This window comes from Neohortaea acidophila (genome assembly GCF_010093505.1).
Source record: "Neohortaea acidophila strain CBS 113389 unplaced genomic scaffold BDY17scaffold_6, whole genome shotgun sequence".
Classification (NCBI taxonomy): Eukaryota; Fungi; Ascomycota; class Dothideomycetes; order Mycosphaerellales; family Teratosphaeriaceae; genus Neohortaea; species Neohortaea acidophila.
The window spans coordinates 345,192-363,895 of NW_022985515.1; the positions used below are offsets into that span (position 1 = coordinate 345,192).

Sequence of the window (18,704 nt, forward strand, 5' to 3'; positions counted from 1 at the left end):
CTTCCCGCATATCTTTTTAAGCTCGATGCCAAGCTTTCGGGTGGCGTCGAGCCGTTTTCGCTCGCTCCATGTGGTTACCCCGCCAACCGCAACCATCACCGGAGCATTTCTTCCACTTGTGACAGCCGGCGAGATTGTGAAAGATGCGCTTAACGAGGAATGCTACCGAGTTGAAGGATGCCAAAATCCGACCGCTACCCTGATTCGCCTGTTCGTCGTCAACGCCGGAGACGAACGCATCAGCGTATCGACAGTTATGGAGAAGCAGCGCTACGGACTCGAGAGCGAGATGAACGCGGACCACTTCCACCGAGTCCATCGAAGACGCGGGCGCAACGAGCGGCCAGGCGAGAATCTCGGGAAGCAACGCGATACAGTAATTCGAACAGCACACAACTTTCTTCTGACCAACTAGCTAAGCTCGACCGTATCAACCGCAAGCTTGGTTGGGAGGAGTACGATGGGATCAGTCAACGACCTGGGCAGGATCAGGGAGAAGACAGAACGCAGGCGGAATTGGGTGAAGAAGATCAACGAAGAATATACAGGCAACAGCGACGGCCTTCCGATCGGCGATATGATTCTGGGCGGAACCACATCTCACAACCGCCAGCTGAGAATCGATTCGGAGATTATCGAACTGCTAAGACATCGGAGGATTTCCGACCATATGACCACAATCATGACTTCCAACCTCGAGATTATAGGCGCTCTAGCGGCCAGCCTATGCTTGAACGAAACTCCGCCTACGATAACGAAAAGGTGCTGTATCTCCACAATCAGCGCAATAGACACGGCCACACAGCACGACATCACGATGAGGAGGCCAAGAGACGGAGAAGCGTCTGGATGATACGCATTGGTCTCATCGTCCTCTTACTCGTGCTTATCGTCGCTGTGCCAGCCGCGGTGGTGGTGTCGAAGAAGCACAAAAAGTCTACCGATCCCACAAACACCAACATCCACGGCGTATCGCCTTCCAGTATACCTAAATGGGCTCAAGGCGGGTATCTCGATCCCTTCGACTGGTATGATACCACGGACTTCAACCTGACTTTCACGAACGCCACTGTTGGGGGACTTTATGTGATGGGACTGAATAGCAGCTGGAACGATAACACGCGAGCGAATGATAACGTGCCACCGCTGAGCGAGAAGTGGAATTATGGCACGCTTCCATACCGAGGAGTCAATCTTGGAGGCTGGCTGAGCATCGAGCCATTCATTACGCCTTCTCTTTTTTCCAGCTTCGACAGCAGTGCCGGTGTCGTCGACGAGTGGACTCTCTCCAAAACGCTAGGACCGACCAAGGCCCGCGAGACGATCGAGAAGCACTACTCCGCCTGGGTCCAAGAATCGACCTTTGCAGAAATCCAAGCCGCCGGCTTCGACCATGTCCGCATCCCCTTCTCTTACTGGGCCGTGACGACTTACGAAGGCGATCCATACGTTCCCATGATCTCATGGAGATATCTGCTGCGTGGTATCGAGTGGGCACGCAAGTACGGTCTGCGTATCAACCTAGACTTACACGGTGCACCCGGCTCACAAAACGGTTGGAATCATTCCGGCCACCAAGGGCTGATCGGCTGGCTTAATGGAACGGACGGAGACCTCAATGCCCAGCGAACGATCGATGTGCACAAGCAACTCTCCACCTTCTTCTCCCAGCCCCGATACCAGAATATCATCACGATGTACGGCCTGGTCAACGAGCCCCGAATGGACGCCCTCCCGCATCAAAAAGTACTCAATTGGTCCGCGAACGCAAGCGCCGCTATTCGAGCCAGCGGCTACGACAATCTGATAATTATCGGCGACGGCTTCCTCGGTCTCCAAAATTGGCACGGCCTACTCCCAGGAATCGAAGGACTCGTCCTCGACGCCCATCAATACCTCATCTTCGACACGAGTCTACTGGGAATGACGCACGAGGACAAACTCATCTTCAGCTGCCGCGGCTGGGCCCAGCAGACGACACAATCCGTCAACAAAGCCAGCGGCTTCGGCCCCACGATGTTCGGCGAGTGGTCGCAAGCAGACACAGATTGCACGCAGTACCTCAACGACGTCGGCGTCGGGTCACGATGGCAGGGGACGCTCAACGAGCCGAACACGCCCGGGGGTTCCAGCTCTGGAGTCGTGCTGACGCCCAGTTGTCCCACGCACAACAATCCGCCCTGCTCTTGTGCGCAGGCGAATGCGGACCCGTCCACGTACTCGGCGGCGTACAAGCAGTGGTTGCTGATGTTTGCCGAATCGCAGATGGACTCTTTTGAGTTGGGATGGGGCTGGTTCTACTGGACTTGGGAGACGGAGAGCGCGGCGCAGTGGAGTTATAAGGATGGGTTGGCGGCGGGGATTCTGCCTAAGTTGGCGTATGAGCGGAGTTGGAATTGCAATATGAGCATTCCTGCGTATGGGAGCGATGTTCTACCCGAGACTTACTGAGGAGTTGCTCATAGACAGTCGGTCCAGGCCAAATTGGAGTGAAGCCGGGATCGATGAGGACTGATACAGTGGCAGAACGTCGCCTATACGTCACCCTCCACAGGGAAAAGAAGGAACCTTAGATACACACGCAACCCCACGAACCCCCAAACCCCAAGCAAGCAACAATCCAGCCAATCTCGTCGTCGCATCGCCCTTATCTCCCGCACGGCTAGCACGTGCAACAAGCCTCGTCGGCAAACAAGCTTCCTGGGGAAGGCAGGCGAAGCTTTCGAGCCAATGTCCGGGGTTAGGCTTATCACTCGCCCGCCACGCAGCCCTGCAACCTTCGACCCGTGCAACCCGCGCGCGCAATCAGGCCTGGGGTTGCAGCCAGTCGTGGAGCGTTTAAATATCGCATGCTTCGCCAAGGATGGGGTACATTTACTCGCTGTGTTCCTGTTGTCTGCTTTTTCGCGCTCCATATTGAGCCCGTTATCAGTGCCAGATTGCCCTCTTTGCACTACTCATATACTGTCACTTGCAGCTCCACTCATGTTCGGCGAGGCTTCTTTGCAACCTCAAGCACTGCATATAGAACACTCTGCTTCCTCGCCTGCCAACGGGAATTGCAGACCTAGTGAAGACACTCTCGTCAACCGTCGACGATCTAGCGACAACACGCTCTTCGAACGGAGCACGATGCCTCAAGCGTGCAACACGATCACACCACAGGAAGATGTAGCGCGGAAGCGCAGTTTCGGCATCGGGGGCGCGGGAAACATTCGTTCGTCGGATCTCTGGAACCCGGTGAGCAACCATCACTGACGTCGGATACTACAGGCTCTGCCGCGCAGATCCAGGCTAGGATTGAAGAGGACGGGAGGAAAGGGAAAGACGGTACATTGCGCTTGCTTCGAGAAGCAAATCGTGTGCTGAACGAGACTAATTCGATCAGAAGAAGGACGTCGGGACAGCATGTGGTCGAGACGGAGCTCGAGGAATGGGTCGATCGTGGGCAAGCTATTCCGGAAGGGATCGAAGAGTTCCGAGTCGGCGATTGTGGATGATTCTGCGTGAATGTGAGGGAAGAGATAATCGTGCTGCAAGAGCGTGTGTGATTTTGGGAAAGGCTAGGCGTTTTGGTGTGCGAGTAAGTCGTTACAAGAATGTTGACTCATTGACACGTATAACCTCCGTCGATGATCATGCTGTGGCCTGTCACGAACGCCCTGTGTGAAATCGTTAGCATGGGCTTCATGTGTGGCATGGAAATGGTGGGTACGCACGCCTCATCACTGCACAAGAACACAGCCGCATCGGCGATATCCTCCGGCCTCCCCAATGCGTTCCACGGATGCTGAGCAGCAAGGGCATCTCGCGTCGCCGGGTCGGCGGTAAGAGCAGCAATCATAGGACTCTCGATAAAGCCAGGACACAGGCAGTTCACATGAATGCGGTCCTGGGCGTAGTCGATGGCCATCTGCTTCGTCATGCCTACGACGGCATGCTTGGCTGTATCGCAAAGCACTATCAGTTGGGTGTTCTTGCCTTCAACAAGATTATAGATCGACTCACCCGGAACGTAGCAGCTCACATAAGGATACGCAACGAGTCCAAGCATGCTAGCAGCGTTGAGGATCCACCCTTTCGTCCTCTCACCCCGGCCATTCGGCTCCCGCGGCTCCTGCGAAAGCATCTGCGCCAATTGATACTTGCAGCTCAACCAGACGCCTCGCTCGTTGACGGCATACAAGCGGTCGTAATCGTTGGAGCTGACTTCATGGGCGCGCTTATTCATGCCCTGGCCCGTCTCGACGGCGATACCTGAGGATATCCATCAGTAACAATCACGAGGCATCGAGTGAGACAAGATACCAGCATAGTTGCAAGCGATATCCACCCGGCCACCCCACCTCGCCGCCTCCTTGACCAAGGCCTCGATATCCGATTCCTGCGTGACGTCGCACTTGACGAAAGTGGCACTATCCGCGCCATGCTTGTCTTGGATCTTCTTCTCGACGCCTGCGGACTTGAGGTCGGCGACGACGACTCGGGCGCCGACTTCTGCGAAGCGGATGGCTGTTGCGGCGCCCAGGCCGGACGAGCCGCCGGTGATGATTGCGATGCGGCCTTTGAGGCGGGTGTCTGCCATGATTGGAATGTCTTGAAGCTGGAATGGAGAAATGGAGGGGCAGGGCAGAAGGTGTTTGACTGCAATTGGTAAGAGTGAAGTGAAGTGCAGTTGTCTGCCGTTTTATCTGTTGGCTTCGCGGGGTTCGTGAACACCTTTGGCCAAGTCGACCCCGCATGTTCCACGTTACAGTGGAGTACCTTGTGTATCCACCCCTGCATCAAGGATACCCGCGGTCATGGAAAATAATGCCGGCCGGTTGCGTTGGCCCTTCCTTCGATGCGGACGATTCTCTGCCGCATTGTTGAAGTCGTCGACCAGCAGTGATCCCAACTCATCCCCTCTCGTAATTGCATAAGGCCCAGTTATTCGAGCCTTTCACCATGCAGTCATTCACGCCGGCTTCACACCTTTATGGATGGCCGCAATCCCAGCGCTCAAATCCTCCCATCCAACGTGCTCCTGACCATCTCCTCGCTCCCCCGGGATCAAAAACCCAGCCTCCTTAATCATCCCCATAAACTCCCTCTGCGTAGGGAAGCGCTCAATACTCTCGACCAAGTACTGATAACTATCGCGATCCGCCGCAACAATCTGTCCAATGAGCGGAATGGCAGCAAAACTCCAGCGTTTGTAAATCGCATTCAACACCGGGTTCGAGAGGTTCGGCGTGAACTCCAGACACGCAAAGACGCCGCCTGGCTTGAGGACACGGAAAGCTTCGCGCAGTGCTTTGTCCTTGTGGGTGAAGTTGCGGATGCCAAACGCGACGGTGTAGAGGTCTATGCTGTTGCTTTCGATCGTGTGGATGTCTTCTGCGTTCGCTTCGAGGAACGAGACGCGGCCGTCGCGATTGTAGGGCGACTGCTTGAACCGCTTCTGCCCCTCGGCGAGCATGTCTGGGTTGATGTCGGAGATGATGACGGAGGTGTGGGAGTCGCGATTAATGTTGGTGGCGTGGTCGAGATGGCGCAATGCGATGTCGCCCGTCCCTCCTGCTACATCCAATATCTTTTGGCCGCGGGGCTCTCCGCTGGGGGCGAATGCCGGTCGTATGCCGGGGTTGAGGGATCGGACAAAGTGATCTTTCCACAGTCGATGGATGCCCAAGGACATGAGGTCGTTCATGGTATCGTAGCTGGAGGCGACGGAGGAGAAGACAGCGCCCACTGATTTTGGTGTCAGCCTTGCTTTCGCAACTGTATGGATGCCATATCTCCAGTCTCACCTCTTGAAGCTTTGGCTGATTCCGCAACGGTCGAGAAGCCAAAGTGTGTGGTGCCCTCATCGCGAGTGCTCTTGCGATCGGTCGTCTGCTGCTCCGATGATCTTGAAGTCGATGAAAAGGCGGCGCGCTGCTGAGCACATGCTCTGCACGTCCATTGCCGGGTCGTGGCTGGCAAGCTCAAGCGCAGGCGCTTGGCCGCCTGTGGTGCAAAGGTAGACATGATCGAGCTGGAGCTTGCGCTTTGATGAGAATGTAGATGTGCTGGTCTACTCAGCGAAGACGAAATTCCCAAATGCATGATCTCAACAATTGGGTTTGCGCCACTTCGGAACGCCACCCGAGCCGTGCATTTGCTTGCTGCCTGAGGACGAAACATCAATGCTAACTTAGGATATCTTCGAACAAAGTGAGTGTCCCTCCTCCTGCTCAATACTAATACCCCAGCTGCACAATAATGTCAGGCCGATTCAGAAATCCACACCGCTCCGGCAACTTCTGCGCCACGAGTGCCTCATTCGTCGCACCGGATCCATTCCAAGCAGACAACCCTTCATTCGGCCCCCCAATAATATAAATATCAATCTCTCCCGACGTGCTATACGCGGGCTTCCAACCATCCAACGTCCCCTGGCCAGCCAACGACGGCGCTCCATGATTCGCAAACGCCGCCCACGAATGCGACTGGCGATTCGCAAGCGCAAAGTCCGTGCCGTTCGGATGGTACAGGAAGTCGTCGACGTTGTAATGCGACAGGTTGTGGAACTCGAAGGCAAAGTTGGATGTGTGGATCACGCCGTAGCCCGGTGTGCCGAGGGAGACGAGCACTTCTTCCAGCATCGTTTCGTTCTGCGTCCAGTAGTAGACGTCTTGGCCGGCGCGTTGTAGTGCGTTGCCGAAATTGATGGGTTGGCAGGTGAAGAGGATGTCGCGCAGGATGCGGCCGGCGCGGTAGAGTTGGGCGGAGAGGTTGGCGGAGGGATTGGCGGAGAAGTCGCTGGAGGGGTACAGCGATAGGAGTTCTTCAACGTTTGCCGTTGTCATGCCGGGTAGGTATGCTTTGAAGAAGTCGTACGTGTCCTGCTCGGTCGTGGGTGTGCCTACGAAGAATGTTCCGTCGTTCTCGCACCAGCCTACCATGGTGGTTACATTGGCGAAGCGACCTTCGGCGATGAGCTCGGAAGGCGCGGCGGGCAGGAAATCGCCATCAACGAAAGGGAGCCACTCGTCGCCGACGTTTGCGGCGGGTGTGCTGAGATTCGTTGCAATCTGGGCGCCGAGAAGCGCATTCGTGCTCAAGTTCCGGAGACAGGATAGAGTCGCTGCCGATTGCAGATCGGAGGTATTACATCCGACCGGCTGCACGATGCGCTCCATGGCGTGGAGGGTAAAGTTGCCCGTGATGCCACCTTCCATAATCTGACTCTCGGCCGATACACGTTGAAATGAGAAGCCCTGGCTCCCGCCGTATGCGAGCATTTGCATTCCCATGGCAAGACCTGCTTCGAATCAGTATTGAATAGCTCCCATATTGGGATGTGTCAGCCCACCTCCAGACGACTGTCCCAGGATCTCGATGCTTGATGGGTCACCTCCGAAAGCAGCAATGTTGTCTCTCACCCACTCGATGGCCATGCGCTGGTCTCTCAGACCCATGTTGGTGTTGCCTTCCGCCGACAGAGCTTTGGACTGTGCGAAACCGAAGACTGCGCAGATAATCAGCATAAGACACACAACAAGGCGCCGCCGTACGCACCTCCAAGACGATAATTAATATTCACAACCACCACCGGCTGCTCCATCTTGACAGACTGCTTGATCAACCCCCCCGGCTGAATCACCAGCTCATCCTTCGACCCAACAATAAAGCTCCCACCATGCACGTAAATCATAACCGGCAGAGACGCATTCGCCGCCGTGCCGGCCGAGCGATACACATTCAAATGCAGACAGTCCTCGGAAGTCAACGTGACGTTGGACAGATACAGCGGCGTAAAGGGGGCGCCATGCTGCTGCGGACACGCCGGGCCTTTGGACGTCGCTTCGAAACTGGAGCCGGCTTGCGGGACGTAGGCGATGGGGTTTTTGAAGCGGTTGGGCGGACTGGTGTCTTGGCCGTAAGGGATTGCGTAGAATGTTTCGATGCCTTCGTAGAGGACGCCGGTGTAGGTTACATTGAGGTTGGAGTTGTGGACTGTGGGGCTTTGGGCGCGTGTGAGGAAACGGTTGGAAGCGAGGAGGATGCCGACGGCGTTGGCGATGGTTGAATGGCGCATTTTGGGGTTGTTATGTTGTCCAGGTTGGATCGGTATTATGAGAGACTCCCATTGTCTTTTATTACTCACCTTCCGCCGTACCGTGCGGTCGCACACTTGACGCCATTCGTTGCGACTCTCCACTGACGTAGTTGGGATGGGATGCAGGAGCGCCTCCGCTTCTCCGCTTTTCCCGAGGAACTGCACCAGCCTTGCGGTGATTAAAACCAAAAGAGTTGGATTCTATAGAATTCCTTCAAGAAATCTGATCATAACAGCACCGACGGAGGGATGACGGTTCGCGATGCCCAAGGCGGTCGTTATGGCTTCTACAACGAAGTCGCCGGGGTACGGACAGCAGTCACGAGTTGGGAGATGAAGCTCGACGCCGCGAGTCGAACGTGTACACCTGATCGAGCCCCAAGTGCAGCCGTCTTCGACTGTGGGCAGTCGAGGGACGTGGTTTCCCATTCATATCGTGCTCCACTTCGCTTCAACATGAACCTTGTCGAACCCCCGCAAGAGGCCATCACGTGCCGATACTGCGAGGCAACACGGACCTCGGCTTCGCAAGCCTTATCCCACATGGCCTCGTGTTTGGCAGGTCCCCTACGCGTCTCCACCACGCACATTGAGTATGATAATGGAGTAGATCTGGGAGAACAGCGGCCGTCATTGATTCTCACATGGATCCTCGACATATCTACCAACTAGCAAGGTAACCTTCATCAATCGCAAAATCCTGACATCAATGATAGGCTTGATGACGCTCACATGACTGCAGAAAAGTTCCCGGGCAACATGACGCCCATACAAACCCCCAAAACATGATGTGAAGGAGTTGTGTCGTTGTTTTCATTCCCTCTGTAAATGATCTGTGTTCGCTTCTTCCCCCGAACCAATCTCTCACGCTGCGTTCAAATCCGTCATAAATCGTCCACAATGTCCGGCATTGTCCGAGCCGCGCAAACCACCCTCTCGCAAAATCTCGGCGGTGTCGCCCATGATCTCGCCCCGAACGATGCAAAGTTCTCTTTGGACGATGTGCCTGATCAATCTAACAAAGTAGCACTTGTCACTGGCGGAAGCGAAGGCATTGGCTATGCCGTCGTCCACACACTCCTTAGCAAGAACATCGCCAAAGTCTTCATCCTCAGCCTAAGCCAGCAGCCCATCAAAGACGCGGTGCAAGCAATCAAAGAAGACTTGGGAGAGAATGTCGCGGATAGAGTCGTCTGGAAACAATGCGATGTCGGCGATTGGAAAAGGGCGACAGAAGTTGCGCAAGAAGTACAAAAAGAAACGGATCGGCTGGATGTTTTGGTGTGCAATGCTGGACGGGGTATCATGACATTTGAGCAATTGGACAATGGAGTTGAAAGACATATGGGGGTGAATCACATTGGACACGTCGTGCTCACATCACACTTGTTGCCTCTGCTAAAGAAGACCGCCGAACATAGCACTGTTCGCATATCGAATCAAGCTTCCAACGCCCACGAGCAGGCGCCAAAGGACACACACTTCCGCGACTTGGAGGAGCTGAATCAAGACCTCGGACCCCTGGCGCTGTATGGCCGCTCAAAGCTGGCGGTTATATTGTACAGCAGGTACCTGACCCGACATCTACACACCGCGCATCCCAACATCCTGATCAACGCTACACACCCGGGCGTGGTCGAGACGACGATGAGTACAAGGGACATCCTGGAGCCGTATCCTATCGCTGGGCATCTCATGAAAGACGTTATGGCACCATTTAAAAAGGATCAGTTCCAAGGCGCTCTTCCCACGTTGTACGTGTTTTCACCATTGCGATGAGCTCAACTCGATACTGACCCTTGATCTCTCAGGTACGCGATTTCTGCAACGACAAAGTCCGGCGAGTACATCTGTCCACCGGCAGACCCAGAGCCCGGAAGCGCCCTGGCTCAAGACGACCAGCTTGGCGAGCAGCTCATGAAGATGACACGAGAAATTGTCACAGAAAAGACGCGAATGGAGAGTGTAGACAAGGGGTGTCCGATGCAAGATTATTGAGCATGCTATATGAGCTTGGTGTTTTGACGGACAGCTCAATGCATGCTCTATTCAAGCTTTGCACGGCGTTTCAGGCGAGAGAACCATGTACAGAACCTATGCCAGGGTTCACCGTAGCAGTGGAGTGGCCCAGCCTGGTCGATGACTCCTGTACATATCAGCTGCCATCTAATGCAAATGCAAAGACGCTATGCTCACGATCTGTTGGCACTCTTGTCCGATCTAGAAGCAGCATGCACCACCATCAACAACCATATCCGCCCCATTGATATACGACCCCGCCCGACTCGCGAGCAAAACACACACCCCATCCAGCTCCCCCAATGCCCCCATCCTGCCCATCGGATTCCTCTCCGCCCAGCTCTCTCTCGCAGTCTTGATATTCCCCTCACCCGCATTCAAAATAGTGTCCATGTACCCGGGACTAATGGAGTTGACCCGAATGCCATGCACCGCCCACTCCGCCGCCAAACTCGACTTGAGCGCCACATTCGCCGCCTTGCTAACATTGTACGCCGCCTGCGCCTGCGGGAAATTCACCCGGTGGGCCGAAATCGACGCCACGAGCGTGACGCTGCTGCCGCCCGCTTTCTGCGCCGCCATCTGCCTCGCGGCCGCTTGGGCGCACAGGAAGGAGCCGGTGGTGTTGACCTCGAGCGTTTTGCGCCAGATGGCGTCCGTCATTTCCATCGCGTGGAAGCAGCCGACGATCCCCGCGAAGCAGAAGAGATGGTCGAGACTGCCTAGCGTTTGGACGACGGCGGTGACGCCTTCGGTGACGCTCGCGGCGTCGGTGACGTCTACGGATACGCCGAACACGCGCGCTTTGGGGAAGTCTTTGGCGAGGTCGAGGAGTTGGGCTTGTGCGCTGCGAAGCGTGACTTCTAGGTCCCAGAGAGCGCAGCCGGCGGCGCCGTGTTCGAGTAGTGCTCGGGCTGCTGAGAGGCCGAGGGATCCCGCTCCGCCGGTGACTGTGTGGTGTCGTCAGCGATATTTGTTTCGCTGTGTGAAAGACAATGGCGTAATATAAGTGTACCTAATCGGTCACGTAAACTTACTCACTACATTGCCTTCCACGGCGAACCTCGCCATCGCCCGGCCCTCGGCATTGAGATAGTGTGGCAGTGGAGGTGGAGGGCCTGTCAATGACGCTTCCGAGCCATCTGAGAGGATCATGAAAGGGAGCACGCGGGAGCTGAGGGCTTCTCGATCGGTCGACATGTTGGGTAGATGTCTGCCGCGTCTTTGAGCAATGAGTGTAGCGATAATCCGTGAGAGGTGGTGGATAGGTGCGGCCAGCAGCTTTTGTTGACGTGATCTGGTATATGTATCTCAATGGATGCCGCGGAGTTTGCTCGTTTCGGCTTACCGCTTTGTGTCTGTGAGGATTGAAAAGCGCAAGCTGCAGGTACGGAGTTTGGCTTGTGGGACCTGCCTTTCCTGGGGCAACTCCGCCGAGCCGAAGTCATGCTGATGATCCAAGGTGACACTGAATGATGGTTTGGGTAGCATTGGACGCGGACGACTGAAGAGGACGTAGGAAACAGTGGGCATGGTTGCGATGAACTGACTGGAGCAAGATATGTACAGATATATCTCTACGCTGCATGCTCTACTTCTTCTTTTCCTCCTCCTTCGGCGGCTCAGGCTTAGGCGTAGGCAATTTGAACTACGGATGGTGTCAGCAAACATCTTCCTCTGGGAAATGGCATCCGAGGGGCTATCGAAGAAAACTTACAGTCTCCGGCTTTCGGTCCTGACCTGGTCCAACTTGCTCCCAAGCTGCGCTGCCACCCTCAAAGTTCCGGAAGGCCTGCGTCAGCTCCAGAGGCTCGACAACTATCCGCTTCTTTTCCTCATCATATCTAATCTCCGTGTAGCCGGTGAGGGGAAAGTCTTTTCTCAACGGATGTCCATCGAACCCATAATCCGTCATGATTCGTCTCAAATCGGGGTGGCCGGTGAAGAAGACGCCGAACAAGTCGTATACCTCTCGCTCGTACCAGTTGGCGCCATCGTAGAGGTCACAGATCGAGGGGACCGGCGTGGCTTCGTCGGCATACGTCTTCACCCGGATACGGGCATTGTGGCGGACGGAGAGGAGGTTGTATACCACTTCGAAGCGGGCGTCACGAGTAGGGTAGTCGACGGCGGTGATGTCGCTCACTTGGGTGAACTCGGCAGCAGTGTGGTATTTGAGGAAGCTGATGGTGGGAAGGACACCGGCCGGGGGAATGTAGATGGTGAGTTCATCCTTCCAGACGGAGAATCTGGAAAGGCGCGTCAGCGAGGGATCTTCTGTCACAGGGAAACCACATAATCGCCGTACTGCTGGATGTATTTGGGTAGGCAAGACAGCAGATACTGCCCGTATTGGTGTAGGCTTTCGGCCTTCTCTTGATGTCTGTCTGTACCGAGGGGTCAGCCATTGGCCTCGTCGGCTGTGCATCATCCTCTCACTACCCACCATTCGGATTGACAATGGGCGCTTCCAGTTTGCCGATCGTCTCTCTCTGCGCGTGTCGCATATTCGGGATGGCGGATGTGTCCACGGCCACCTCTTTCCGGCTGCATATCGTCGTCGCAAATGCTCGCGAAGTGGTTCCCCTCGACCGCTGTGCCTGGCTCACGGCCCTCGCGGCTGAGCGGAGGGGCCGCACGACCATACGCTGGGCAGTCATGGTCGAAGGCTGCTCACTGTGATCTTTCGGCGCAAAGGAGTCGGCCGATGTCTTTGCAAGGACCTGTGCTTGTCATGGATGAGCTCAGGTACAGGCCGTACCTCATTGCGCTGCAGCACCTCCCCGGCGCCACTGCGGGAGTTGCCGGCTTGGCGCCCGCCCGGCCTCTCTTGCATGCGAAAGCGCCAGACTCCTTCTCCAAACTCCTTCCATCCACCTCATCGCCTCGACAACGTGCATCCCTCCCCCGGGCACGTCTTCTCATCTCCCCATTCCATTTCCCTTCGTCCACATCACATATCCACCAATCTGGCTTCACCGTCGGAGCTGGTCGCTCGTGGTGCGCTTCTCTCCCCATCCACGCCTCCTTCGCGCGCTCCTTCGACATATCCATCATGTCGAGGCAGCAGGATCAGTTCATCGATGATGATGAAGAGGAGGTGTGCCCGCTCTGCGTGGAGGAGCTCGATCTCACCGACAAAGGCTTCCGACCATGCCAGTGCGGCTACCAGGTATGTCGTGATCAGCCTTTTCGTGACTTGCAGCAACACTCACACCTCACTCAGATATGCCAATTCTGCTACAACAACGTCAAGAATAACATGAACGGCCTCTGTCCAGCATGTCGAAGACCCTACAACGACGCAGACGTCGTCATTACCAGACCGACAGCGGAGGAGATGACCGCCTACAAAGCTCGACAGGCGCAGAAGCAGAAGAAGACACAAGTCGCCATGCAGAAAGAGAAGCAGCGGGCAGAGGCCGACAATCTCAGTCGGAAGCACTTAGCTGGTCTCCGAGTAGTGCAAAAGAATCTGGTTTATGTGACCGGACTTCAGCCTGCCATACACGAAGATCAGTTATTGCAGACCCTGCGCGGCCCGGAGTACTTCGGACAATACGGTCGGATCATCAAAATCGTCGTCAGCAAAGCCAAAGACCCCGCTCATCCTAATTCCGTCGGTGTATATGTTACATTCGAGCGGACGGAGGATGCGGAGAAGTGCATTCTCGCGGTTAATGGCTCGAAGAACCACGAACGAACCCTGCGCGCGCAGTTTGGTACCACCAAATATTGCTCTGCGTACTTGCGTGGGGAGACTTGTGGGAATCGGAATTGCATGTTCCTGCACGAGCCCGGCGAAGCCAACGAAAGTTACTCGCGAGCCGATCTATCTGCATTGAACGCTGGAGGGTCACAGAACGGGGGTGTTGGTCGACCGCCTCCTCAGTCACAACAACCGGTCGCATCTGCAGCTCAACCCATGGCCCGTGAACCGAGCGAGGACCAGCCGAGTAGTCCTTCTGCTGATCGCCCAGCTCTTCCATCGTCGGCTAGCTGGGCTTCGAGGATACCACACGGTCAACCACCGCCCCGATCGGAGAGTAGAGCTACCAGCAGTACAGCAGATATGGACACGCCTGCCGATCCAGCACCATTACACACCCAGCAAGAGCAGGCCGCAGCGCAAGAATCGTCCATTCCCGCACAAGCACCAGTCTCGTCCGATTCCACCACGGGCCAAACGCCAGCTTCGCTGCCTGTGCGACCCCAGCGCCAGGAGTCTTCTTGGCTGGCATACTACAGGACATTCCACCCGGAGGACTTGGGGTTCTCTTTCCATTGGGATGGTGTTGTTCCAACCTCTCACGCGATCATCAAAGATTATCCGCCGTTGTTCGATCTGAATGTTGGTCCCGGCCAAAGAAGAGTACGACGACGACAAGAAAATGAGCGCCAATTGCAGCTACAGAATCAGACACCGGATCAACGGCCGCCGATCGACGCTGATAACGGTCTTGAGCGCAGTGGCAGTCTGCAGCTGGGTGGCGAGCCGGAAGAACGAGTAGGCATGAACCAGCCACGGAACGCGATTTCACCTCCGGCCCAAGACGATTCTGGACAACGATTTCCGTTTGGCGGAACAAGCCCAAGCATTGGTGAGCGTGGTCTGACGCCTCAACAACAACACCAGCAGACGTTGCTGAACAGCATGAAGTCTATTGAGGGCGCGGAACCATTTGCGAACAGCGCCGCGCAGCCGAACGCTTTCCAACAATCCGGCAACCCCCCGGGTCATTCGCGCAATGCTTCTAGGTACTCCTTCGCGAATGACGTCTCCGCCTCCACCAACGTCAAGCCCATGGCGAGCGCCAAGGTTATGAACCAGCAAGCCTCCATCATGCCCCCAGCCACTGGTAATCAATATGGAGGTCAACAGCAGACGCATGGCAGTCAATTCTACACCAACAACGTTCAAGGCCCTCCTCCCGGCATCAAAATGACGGGGACGCCACCTGTCTCTGGCGGCATGACCTTCGGGCAAGGCCATGGCTTTGCGACTGGAGGTATCCAATACGGTGCCAACGCGGGACTCAACGCCAACGAGGAACGCATGCGCAGCTTACTTCGTGGACGTGAGGCTGGTGCTCCAGCCGGGGCTACCGACGCATCCAAGCGTGAGTTCAGCACTTTCTCTAATACTTACAGCAATTCATCCTCCTCCCACTACCACAATCAGGGTGGGAGCACAGCCGCATTCACCAGTCCAGCACCGGGCAGCACGCCTTTCACTACTGGCCCGCCTTCATATGCCTCTCTTTCCTCCTTCAGCGGAGAGGATTCCAAGCAGCGCAAGAAGAAGGGGAAGAAGCACCGACACAACCACACATCGTCCTCTGGCGGTGGGTTAGCCGACCTCACCTCTTCCACCCCTGACTCGAGCATGATGCATGGGAGATATGGCCAAGGACCCGGTAGCGGATTCGGTGCTGGACCCAACAATGCGGCTGGCGGGCTCTATTCTGTCATGCATGGCGGCGGCAGCGGCAGCTACGGGAATCGATGGTAGTTGCGGCGACCATACGGCGGCACGGCGACTCTTTCGACCTCATTTTTTGCTTTTCTTGCTTTTGGGGTGCTTGTACATGCGGCTATGACCATTTTTCTGGTTTTTCTTGCAAGGTGTTGGGGGCGCAAGTCAGAATGAAACATCCTGGCTCAACGAGTGTCCAAACCGGACTTCGCTTGCACAGCCGGATGGGGATGCTCGCTTCTCGCCATTCTCGACCACACACACGACCTTGGTGCGGCGAGCATCCTTCTCACCATTCTCATCTCACACACACAAACACACGTTTCTCGTCAAGTGTCAAAGGCGGAGCAGCGATGTACGTATGCAAACTCACGGCATCTTCCTAGTGGCTGATAGATTGACGGAAAGATAGTCAATTCTCCTTCTTGCTTCAAAGAGTTTTTCATACGTACATCGCTGCCCTGCTAGTGACCCGTTGACGAGCGAACGTGTGCATGTTGTGTCTACATAGAGTAGTAGTCTGTGTTTGGTTGCGCCGCAGCCCTTGCGCCATCATTGTCGTCCGTGTTGCCGTCGCCTTCGCCGCCATGCAGAAAGAGATGGATCCCCTTTCATTTCACGCGTGCCATATGCTACAAGGAAATCATATGCTAACTACTCCTCTCCAGATGACACCGACTTCCCGCCCCTTCGCGCCCCTCCAAGCCGCCAACAGAGCATCAGCATAGCCGGATCCCGACCCTCCACACCCGCCGTGCCACCAGGGTTAGAGGGAACCATCGGCAGTGCATCGCGGCGCTCCACGCCCACCGTACCTCCAGGCCTCAGCAAGCCCGCCGTCCTCCCGGATTTTGAAGCCCTGACTGAAGGCAGCGGCTCTCGACCGTCTAGTCGGCCCTCGAGTCGAGCGGGTGTGAAGAGAGCTGTGTCGCAGATTATGCCTGCGCTGCCTCTTCGGCCGTCTCGGCCGTCTACTCCGGCTCAACAGGCTGTTGGGACGCCGCCTTCGAAGGTGCAGGGTGGAAATGTGGAGAGGATGGGGACGCCGACCAGGGAGCCTCGACATGTTTCTTCGAAAGTTGATGGGCAACATGAGAGTGAGGTTGCCGCTGCTGCTGGTGCCGGAAAGCGCGAGGATACGACAACTACGCCGCAAAAGTCTGGTGTTGTTTCGCGGGATGCATCTCCAGCTGTTCCTGTTGCAAAGAAGGCGGCAGAGGCAGCGAATGATCAAATCCAGCCTGCCACACCCAAATCTGCAGTTGGCCCTGCTCCAGCACCGAAAACGATGCAGCCCTCTGCCAAAGGCGTCGCCACTGTCTCGACCGTGGACACGCAGGCCACGCCGACCAAACAGCCGCAGCAGCCTGCTTCTACCAAGGGAACGAAACGAACACCACCAGGCAAACTCGACATCGCCGCGGCAGTGAGCAAGCAGCCGGCAGATGCCACCGCTGCTGCAGATGCCGCGAGCGCAGCGCAGCGCAATGCTGTCCAGACTCCCGTCGACTCACTGCCCAGATCACAATCTCCGAACGCCAGCGTCTCCTCGCCCGCTATCCGGACAGGACCGAAGACATTGAGGGTCGTTCAGACTCCGAGGACCGAGACTCCGCCGGCAGAGGCCACGCCTTCAACGGCGAGGTTGCCTTCACGTCAGCCGAGTATTGCGTCCATTCAGCTCCCCGGCACGCCTTCTAGTGAGCATGTCTCTCTGCCCGATAATCTGTCGATGCCTTCGACTTCCCAATCGCGTGCGAACTCGCCACCGCCAACCGCAGCACCTGCGAAGGCGCCCGTGAAGTCGAAAACGCAGTTGAAGAAGGAGCGTCAGGAGCGCGCGAAGGCTATTGAGGAGGAGCGGCTAGCAGAGGAAGCCAAGAAGACGAGCGTTGAAGAGCCGGAGCAGGAAGCGATTATCAGTCGCAAGAAGAAGACCAAGAAGGAAAAGGAGCCCAAGAGTAAGCCGAAAACGGCGGCCTCTGCTGCGGCTGCTGCTGCGACGCAGGACTCCACTCCGACCGTGAGTCGCGCCGCCTCGCCTGTGCCTAAACCCGCTGGCGAAGACAGTGCTGCTGCCATTGCCGATCACCGACTTCAATCACCTGCACCCGCAGCAACACCCCCAAGGAACATCACACCTCTCAACCCCTCTCCACCCCAACACCACTCCTCCCGCGAAGCCTCCCCAGCACCCCCACCAACACCCCCGACCCTCAGCGCCGCGCAAATCCTTGCCGACCTGCAATCCAGCGACCCCAGCGTGCAAACGTCCCTCGACTCCTTCTTCCGCCTCCCCACCTCGCCGCACTTCACCAAACCCACCCAACCCATCACGGCCCGCGACCTGCACGACCCCATCAACGACCCCACGCACTTCATCCTCAACCTCCCGGAAAGCGACGTGCACGCCCTGCTCAGCGGCGCCCTGCACTCCTACCACTACGGCGGCGCCGAAAACCGCACCTGGAGCCGCGGCATGGTGACGCCCGCAGGCTCGCACCTGCGCGCCCTGAGCGCCGAGCTGGAAGCGCGGGTCCTCGAGCTCGAAGAGAGAATCCACTCTCAGCCGGAAGAGCTGCGCTTCCACCCCACCAAACCGCAAGATCTGATGAAGTTCCCCGCCCTCGACCTCGAGGCGCTGAAGCGGCATTTCGAGAATCTCGCGGGCCGCAGTAGCGCGTACCTCCTCGGCGCGGCGGCGAACGCCAATCAGCAGCAATCGCCGCAAATCACAGACGACACGGCCGCGTCGTTTGTGAACGAGTTCGTGATGCCGCCGTTGACTCCGCCGCCGGGGACGGCGACGCCGAGTGGCGGCGTGCGCGGGTATCAAGCGAGTATGCGCGGGACGCCGATGGTGAGTGCGCCGGAGGCGGGCGGCGCGGCGGCGGTGCCGAGCGTGGAGCATGCGGAAAGGCTGTTGGCGGAGGCGAGGAGGAGTATGGAGGAGAGCGAGGGGGCTTTGCGGCGGATGATGAAGAAGAATCGGAAGGTGCTGGGCCTGGCGTGAGGCGTGGGTGTGGATGATTGACTCTCGGTTTTCGGCGAGACGCCTTGCTGCAAGGTCTCGGGCATATTGCTTGCGAATACGCCTACCCTGTCATTCCTGGTCCTGGAAGA

General features: G+C 56.7%; 9 protein-coding genes across 9 annotated transcripts; 4 read left to right on the forward strand and 5 right to left on the reverse strand.

Moving 5' to 3' along the window:
- The first annotated feature begins 48 nt into the window (after positions 1 to 48).
- On the forward strand, positions 49 to 2,604 carry BDY17DRAFT_298415 (glycoside hydrolase superfamily). The gene has a single exon (XM_033733739.1). It carries the CDS (start codon positions 178 to 180, stop codon positions 2,449 to 2,451), a length of 2,274 nt encoding a protein of 757 aa, XP_033588957.1. The 5' UTR covers positions 49 to 177; the 3' UTR covers positions 2,452 to 2,604.
- Positions 2,580 to 3,662, forward strand: BDY17DRAFT_159044 (uncharacterized protein). Its single transcript, XM_033729695.1, has 3 exons — positions 2,580 to 3,217; positions 3,274 to 3,330; positions 3,389 to 3,662. Exons 1-3 carry the CDS (start codon positions 2,731 to 2,733, stop codon positions 3,508 to 3,510), a joined length of 666 nt encoding a protein of 221 aa, XP_033588958.1. The 5' UTR covers positions 2,580 to 2,730; the 3' UTR covers positions 3,511 to 3,662.
- On the reverse strand, positions 3,608 to 4,585 carry BDY17DRAFT_251532 (putative oxidoreductase; the record flags this gene model as incomplete). The annotated part of the gene is made up of 4 exons (XM_033731181.1): positions 3,608 to 3,662; positions 3,720 to 3,945; positions 4,009 to 4,257; positions 4,309 to 4,585. 4 exons carry the CDS (start codon positions 4,583 to 4,585, stop codon positions 3,608 to 3,610), a joined length of 807 nt encoding a protein of 268 aa, XP_033588959.1.
- A 91-nt stretch (positions 4,586 to 4,676) lies between these two features.
- BDY17DRAFT_266732 (ubiE/COQ5 methyltransferase family-domain-containing protein) lies at positions 4,677 to 6,057 on the reverse strand. Its single transcript, XM_033731905.1, has 2 exons — positions 5,793 to 6,057; positions 4,677 to 5,733 (listed from the first exon to the last, which is right to left on the reverse strand). The coding sequence occupies exons 1-2, from the start codon at positions 6,010 to 6,012 to the stop codon at positions 4,958 to 4,960; spliced, it is 996 nt and encodes a 331-aa protein (XP_033588960.1). The 5' UTR covers positions 6,013 to 6,057; the 3' UTR covers positions 4,677 to 4,957.
- Positions 6,058 to 6,079: 22 nt separating this feature from the next.
- BDY17DRAFT_298420 (putative lipase) lies at positions 6,080 to 8,184 on the reverse strand. The gene is made up of 3 exons (XM_033733740.1): positions 7,546 to 8,184; positions 7,340 to 7,495; positions 6,080 to 7,288 (listed from the first exon to the last, which is right to left on the reverse strand). Exons 1-3 carry the CDS (start codon positions 8,063 to 8,065, stop codon positions 6,225 to 6,227), a joined length of 1,740 nt encoding a protein of 579 aa, XP_033588961.1. The 5' UTR covers positions 8,066 to 8,184; the 3' UTR covers positions 6,080 to 6,224.
- Positions 8,185 to 8,986: 802 nt separating this feature from the next.
- On the forward strand, positions 8,987 to 10,084 carry BDY17DRAFT_317098 (uncharacterized protein; the record flags this gene model as incomplete). Its single annotated transcript, XM_033736062.1, has 2 exons — positions 8,987 to 9,840; positions 9,898 to 10,084. 2 exons carry the CDS (start codon positions 8,987 to 8,989, stop codon positions 10,082 to 10,084), a joined length of 1,041 nt encoding a protein of 346 aa, XP_033588962.1.
- Positions 10,085 to 10,306: 222 nt separating this feature from the next.
- On the reverse strand, positions 10,307 to 11,305 carry BDY17DRAFT_317099 (uncharacterized protein; the record flags this gene model as incomplete). The annotated part of the gene is made up of 2 exons (XM_033736063.1): positions 10,307 to 11,055; positions 11,143 to 11,305. The coding sequence occupies 2 exons, from the start codon at positions 11,303 to 11,305 to the stop codon at positions 10,307 to 10,309; spliced, it is 912 nt and encodes a 303-aa protein (XP_033588963.1).
- Positions 11,306 to 11,636: 331 nt separating this feature from the next.
- Positions 11,637 to 12,843, reverse strand: BDY17DRAFT_298426 (NADH-ubiquinone oxidoreductase 30.4 kDa subunit mitochondrial precursor). Its single transcript, XM_033733741.1, has 3 exons — positions 12,552 to 12,843; positions 12,414 to 12,492; positions 11,637 to 12,354 (listed from the first exon to the last, which is right to left on the reverse strand). Exons 1-3 carry the CDS (start codon positions 12,763 to 12,765, stop codon positions 11,805 to 11,807), a joined length of 843 nt encoding a protein of 280 aa, XP_033588964.1. The 5' UTR covers positions 12,766 to 12,843; the 3' UTR covers positions 11,637 to 11,804.
- A 317-nt stretch (positions 12,844 to 13,160) lies between these two features.
- Positions 13,161 to 18,594, forward strand: BDY17DRAFT_324681 (uncharacterized protein; the record flags this gene model as incomplete). The annotated part of the gene is made up of 3 exons (XM_033737245.1): positions 13,161 to 13,277; positions 13,332 to 15,450; positions 16,250 to 18,594. The coding sequence occupies 3 exons, from the start codon at positions 13,161 to 13,163 to the stop codon at positions 18,592 to 18,594; spliced, it is 4,581 nt and encodes a 1,526-aa protein (XP_033588965.1).
- Between the last annotated feature and the right edge of the window lie 110 nt (positions 18,595 to 18,704).